This window comes from Galeopterus variegatus, unplaced genomic scaffold (assembly GCF_000696425.1).
Source record: "Galeopterus variegatus unplaced genomic scaffold, G_variegatus-3.0.2 Scaffold2616, whole genome shotgun sequence".
In the NCBI taxonomy this organism is placed as follows: domain Eukaryota; kingdom Metazoa; phylum Chordata; class Mammalia; order Dermoptera; family Cynocephalidae; genus Galeopterus; species Galeopterus variegatus.
This window is the reverse complement of record NW_007728727.1, coordinates 175,907-182,174: the sequence shown is the minus strand read 5'-3', so window position 1 is coordinate 182,174 and position 6,268 is coordinate 175,907. Positions and strand designations below refer to the sequence as shown.

Below are 6,268 nucleotides of genomic sequence, written 5' to 3'. Positions count from 1 at the left end.
GAGGTGTGGGAGCAACACCGAGGGTTGCGATCCCGTTGCCGGTCCCGGTCCGGTACCGGCACGACACTGAGGGTTGTGATCCGTTGCCGGACACGAAAAAAGACAAAAAAGGAAAAAAAAAAAAAAGAAAAAAAACATTTTTTTTCAAATTAACCTTTTTTTTGTTTTTGTTTTTGGAGGCTGGCCAGTACAGGGACACATCTGCCTTAATGCTACTGAAAACTGTTTCCCAAAATATTTTATATGTCATACCTAATATACATGTATTTTATGCTGATTTAAAATACTTTTTCTAAAACCAGATAAACCTGCACTATCCTTTATTAATCCAGAAGTGCCTGATGAAAAGAATTTTGATAAATTGATGAAAACATCTGATGGTTTTACATTGAATGCAGAATCAGATGCTTCTTTCACAACCAAATTGGATGCTCCAAATTCTGCTAAATATGAGGTGAGCTGAGAGCTTGATTGGGTCTACCCATGCTGTCACAGACATCCTGTCCTCATAAGTTAATTTTCAGTAGTTACCAGCAAAACTGGCTTCTCTGAGACATAGTCTTGATATTGTAGACTGAAAAACTTAATGTTTGTGCCTACAAATCAAAGATCATGAAAATTTAAATTGAGTATTTGAATTCTGAATATAGGATTTAAGGTAATTTATTCTGTGGTAAGCTTGCATTTTTATATCTGCAGAATTTTTTGTACTTTTCAACCTTAAAAGATATAGCAAAATGCTTGAGGCACGCTGCTGGGAACATGGAATGGATTGGTTGGATTCCTGGTCCTCTTCTCAAAATTGTATTTAGTTTTGCGGACTTTGGGAAGATGTGTGCTATTTTTTTTTTTTTTAAAGATGACCGGTAAGGGGATCTTAACCCTTGACTTGGTGTTGTCAGCACCATGCTCACCCAGTGAGAAAACTGGTCATCCCTATATGGGATCCGAACCCGTGGCCTTTGTGTTATCAGCACCGCACTCTCCTGAGTGAGCCACAGGCCGGCCCAGAAAATTCCTTTTTCAGTGATAAATCTTGTTCCTCTTCCCATGTCGATGTAAAAGTTATAATTTCTTGAGCATTTTTCATGTGCCAGGCACTGTGTAGAGTTTTCCAGGCATTACCTAACACAACTCTGGGAGGGACACATCATTGTCCCCATTTACCTGATGAGAAAAACCTAGGCACAGTTATAACTCATCATAACTAGTGTTAGAGCTACATTTTATAAAGTGTCCCTTTCTGTTTATGTACCTGAGCCATTCCACTCTTTACAGACTTTTTTCCCCAGTTCTTGCTATTATAAATAATACACAACAAACTTTTTTTTTTTTTTAAAAAGATGACTGGTAAGGGGATCTTAACCCTTGGCTTGGTGTTGTCAGCACCACGCTCAGCCAGTGAGCTAACCGGACATCCCTATATGGGATCCGAGCCCGGGGCCCTGGTGCTATCAGCACCACACTCTTCCGAGTGAGCCACGGGCCAGCCCACAAACATTTTTTAATATATATTTTTGTATACTTGTGTGATTAAATGCTTAGGATACATTCGTATAAATGGGTTAGCTTGGTCACAGTGAACGGAAATTTTAAATATTGATACCAGATTGACATTCAGAAAGATTGTAGGAGGTTATACTCCCAGCTCCAGTGAACGAGAGGACTTGTTTTCCCATACCCTTGCTGGCACCAAAAGGTTTGGATAAACTTTCAAATTCAAGAAAATTAACTGTATGCCCCATAGCTGTAAATCTGGGTTTTGAATATTGGGGAAGAATTTTAGATGATATGGTTTTGGGAAAGAAGGCATTCTTTCATAAAGTTGACTTATAAAATATTAACTAATAAAAATTGATTTCTATAATTTTAATGTATACTGTATCTGTTATTTAAATTTTTATTTTTGGGGTGGCCAGTAAGGGGATCCAAACCTTTGCCCTTGTTGTTATAACACCACGCTCTAACCAACTGAGCTAACCAGCCAGCCCTGTTATTTAAATAATAATGTTAGTGAAAAATAATTACTTTTCTCACCCAGTTCCTGTCTGCAGAGGCAAACGCTTATGTCAGCTTCTTGAATACCTTTCAGAGGAATTCCATAATTAAAAAGCCTATAAATTCAGTAACATGCACATACAGAAACCCACATCCTTTAAAAAAGGGTGAGACAGCTAGATGCAAGTTTCACATGGGTGAGGACCATATCTGGTTTTAGCCCATCACTGTGTCCCTAACACTTGCAGTGCTGCCTGGCATACAGTAGGTGCCCAATAAGTGTTGAATGAATGCTTTAATTACAACATAGTGACTATTGGTTGTTGTGTTTGCAGTATGGGTCTCAGCTGCAGACTTCAGATTCATTTCTGAGATTTCCTTCACCTCTAACGTCATCTCTGTGCACTGATAATAACCCTGCAGGTAAGAGAGTGGCCATTCTTCTTTCTTTTTGTAAATAGTTTGTCATTAACAGTTTACATTTGTAGTAGCCATAATTAAACAGTCTTCCTAACTAGAAACAGAATCTTCAGACTGAAAGAGGCTTCAAAGGTTATATAGTTTTATTTTCTACTCATGGAATCTTTTCTACCACATGCAGTCACTGCTTTGAGCACTTGTAGTGATGGGGAACTCACTCCTGAAAACAAGACCACTCAGTTGTTTAGAACTCTCCAACAACTGGGAGTGTTAAAGCTTGTCAGTAGCTGATATTTATTAAGGACTTACTGTGTGTTGGGTATTGTGTTAAGTGCTTGCGTGTGTTTTTCCATTATATCCTCACAGTGCTCCCTTGAGGTCAGGTTAGTATCTTCATTTTTAGATAAGGAAACTGAGAGACGTGCAGTTTCCTGCTTAGGCTCACTCAGGCGGTGGTGGAGCAGGGATGGAACCCATGCAGTCAGCTTGCAGCCCGAGCACCACTGTGCTCCCTTGCCTCCCACGGGTCCTGCTTCTTTCAGGAACATGATGGAATCCAGGGAATAGCCCCTAGGCAGTGGAAGGCAGCAGGCATGGCTCTCCGATCCTTAAGTGAGCCTTACTATGAAGTAGCGATCTAAGTGATGAGTCATAGGAAAATACATTTTGTTGAAAAGATGCTTAACCTTGCACACACTAGGAACAATGTAAAACCAAACTGAGATACCATTTTCACTTATCAGATTGGCAAAGCTCAAAAAATTTGAGGCTGGGGGAAATAGGCACTCACCTACATAGCTAGTGGAACTCTAAGTTTGGCACAAACTCTGTGAAGGGCAGTTTAGCAATATGTGTCAAAATCACAAGTGAATGTGCCTTTCAGCCCAGCTGTTAAACCTTCTAGGAGCTGATCCTGTGAAACTCTGGTCTGCATGCAAAATAATAGACTGCAGCATTGTTTGTGGTAGCAAAGATAAAGACGACTTGTGTCCATTAGTTGGGAACTGGTAGAATAATTGTGGCACATCTATGATAGAATACTGATTATATCCTCCCCCCCCAAAAAAGGAATCTCTTTGTGTACTAGACAGACTGATCTTTAAGACGTATTGTTCAATGAAAAGAATGAGGGGCAGAATAGTATATATATCGTGCATTTGTTTCCAAAAGGGGAAAGAAATAAAATATATTTATATATAATATATATATATTTTTAACGTATGTATTTGCTTTTATTTTCATAGAATATTTCCAGAAAGATAGACAGGAAACTTCATGCTGGTTGCCTCTGGGGAAGGGGCCTAGTAGTGGGGTGGGGGGTGGGGAGGGCAGGAAAGGAGTTAGAGGGAGACTGCTCAATATCTTTTTGTGCCTTTCGAATTTTGAATCTTGTGAATGTGTTACCTTTTGGAAAATAATTTCTAAGCCCTATTTTAAATATATTTCATATCTGCGTTGTAATTTATTTTGCAGTTTTACCTAGATTACATTTTTTAAGTTACCATTGGACAGTTGAAAAATTTCTTCTGTCTTGTATTTCTTTTTTCTTGGGAATGTTATGATTTCCAGCGTTTCTGGTGAACCAGGCTGTTAAGTGCAGCAGAAGGATAAATTTAGAACAGTGTGAAGAAATTGAAGCCCTTCACATGGCTTATTACAGCAGCCCTAAAATTTTGAAGGTAAGAATTATTTTGAAGTGGAACTGATTCATTAGGTATGTTTCTGTTGTTTGTACTCTTTAAAATGACAGTATAGAATAATTTCATACATGATTGACACTCAAGTTTAAATTTCTGTACTTTGGTATCAGTGATTATTGAAATAATTCTTTAAATAATTTTTATCTTTATGTAGTTAGTTCATATTTTATGTTCATTTATTTTTTTCATTCTTTTATTAGTTTTCTTTTCTGGTGGCTGGCCAGCATGGGGATCCAAACCCTTGACCTTGGTGGTATAACATTGCTCTAACCAACTGAGCTAACCGACTAACCCCTCTTTTATTCATTTTGATGGTAACTGATAATGTCTGTCTCCTGAATTTAAAAAAAAAAAAAGAAAAACTTTACTAATAACTAAACACTTTCTTTTATTTTTCTTGGTGGCGTTACAACACCGTGCTCTAACTGACTGAGCTAACTGGCCGGCCCTCTAAACACTTTAGAAATCATAAAACCATCTTAATGTCTGTGACAGAAATAATTATATTAGCACCAAAAAGAGCTCTTTGTCGGAAACCAGAAAAGAAGAGAAAATCCACTCTCTGGTTGGCAGATGAAATGCGCAGCCAGACAGGAAAGGAAACAGGATTGTTGGAGAAGAGAGAAGTGGGGCCCTTCTCTCTGGGTGCAGTGACTGAAGCCTGGACTGCATAAGTGAGAGAGGCCACTTGGTGGATGAGATGGAGGGTTGCAAGGGGGGAAGACTTTTTTCAGTGATTAAAAACCATATATGATTATTGTCAATTCCCCTCTGCTTCCTGATTTTCTTTTTTGGGGGGTGGGGGAGGGTAAAGGTAGGGTGGTCCATGGCACCATTATTCATCTGGGCCTCAGTTTTCAGGATCAGGTTTAATGTTTTCCTCTCCCCACCCTTTCCCTCTCCCTTTCTTCTTGTAAGTTGGCCATCTAGGCCTATGAACCCTTCCAGTTAGCTTGACTTTCATAGTTGACCTGAAGTAGGCCCTCGGGCATGCAGGTATGGTTCTCTTTCAGCACAGGCCTCCCCAAACACATTAGAAACATGTCTATTGTCCCCCTCCCTAAAGCTGCCGTGGCCTAGTAGGGTGTCTTCTGATGAGGTTAGGAGAGATGGAGGACAGGAAATGAAGGGAAGTCTAGTCTTTCAGAGGGAGAGATCCAGCTGTACTGGGAGGCAGGAGCTTGGCATCAAGGGGGCCTGGGCTAGAGGCAGGAAGACCAGTTAGGAGGCTGTGGAAATCACCTGGGTAAGCAATGGTGTCCTGCCAGTAAGGACAGGTGTAGTGAGTGAGCAGGAGGGCAGGAGCTGTGCCCTCCCCACGGTGTGTATGGCAGCGATGGCCATGTGGAAATAGGGAGTATGAAACGGAAGCATGGAGGCTTCCTGAGACTAGCTCTTGAGCTGGCCACTGAGCTTCTGTGGTGAAAGTGCAGCATTACCTCTTTGAATATAACAGACACACAAACATATGTAGATGGCAAGTCTTGACTAAGGAGATTCTGTCTTCTTCTTTGTGAAATCTTTGATAAGATGAATATGCCCTTTTAATCCAAGGTCTGAAAAAGCAATTGAAATCCTCCCCATCGTTGTACTTAAAATTTGTTGTGGTTTCTTTTTGTCTAGGTGCCTAATTCAAGAATAAAGGTAAGAGTATTTATTTATTGATTGATTGATTGGTAGCTGGCTGGTATGGGTATCCAAACCCTTGACCTTGGTGTTATAACACCGTACTCTAACCAACTGAGCTAACTGGCCAGCTCCCCCTTGGATATTTCTTAATGGAAAATAAGATCATTCATAGCATACTATCTTATTTCTGAGCTCTTTGAAGTGAATATGTTTATGATTAGAAAGGTACCTTATTTTATTTATTTTCTTTGGCAGTTGGCTGGTACCGGGAACCAAACCTGTCATCTTCGTGTTTTGTTGCAACCAACTGAGCTAACTGGCCAGCTCCCCCTTGGATATTTCTTAATGGAAAATAAGATCATTCATAGCATACTATCTTATTTCTGAGCTCTTTGAAGTGAATATGTTTATGATTAGAAAGGTACCTTATTTTATTTATTTTCTTTGGCAGTTGGCTGGTACCGGGAACCAAACCTGTCATCTTCGTGTTTTGTTGCAACCAACTGAGCTAACTGGCCAGC

General features: G+C 39.9%; 1 protein-coding gene across 1 annotated transcript in view; it reads left to right on the top strand.

The window, feature by feature from the left end:
- Positions 1-6,268, top strand: part of TCTN1 (tectonic family member 1) — a 32,590-nt gene that overhangs the window by 13,990 nt on the left and 12,332 nt on the right. The window contains exons 4-7 of the mRNA XM_008582447.1: positions 303-454; positions 2,334-2,421; positions 3,988-4,097; positions 5,742-5,762. Of these exons, the coding sequence (XP_008580669.1) occupies positions 303-454; positions 2,334-2,421; positions 3,988-4,097; positions 5,742-5,762 (371 nt within the window). The remainder of the gene's footprint in view (positions 1-302; positions 455-2,333; positions 2,422-3,987; positions 4,098-5,741; positions 5,763-6,268) is intronic.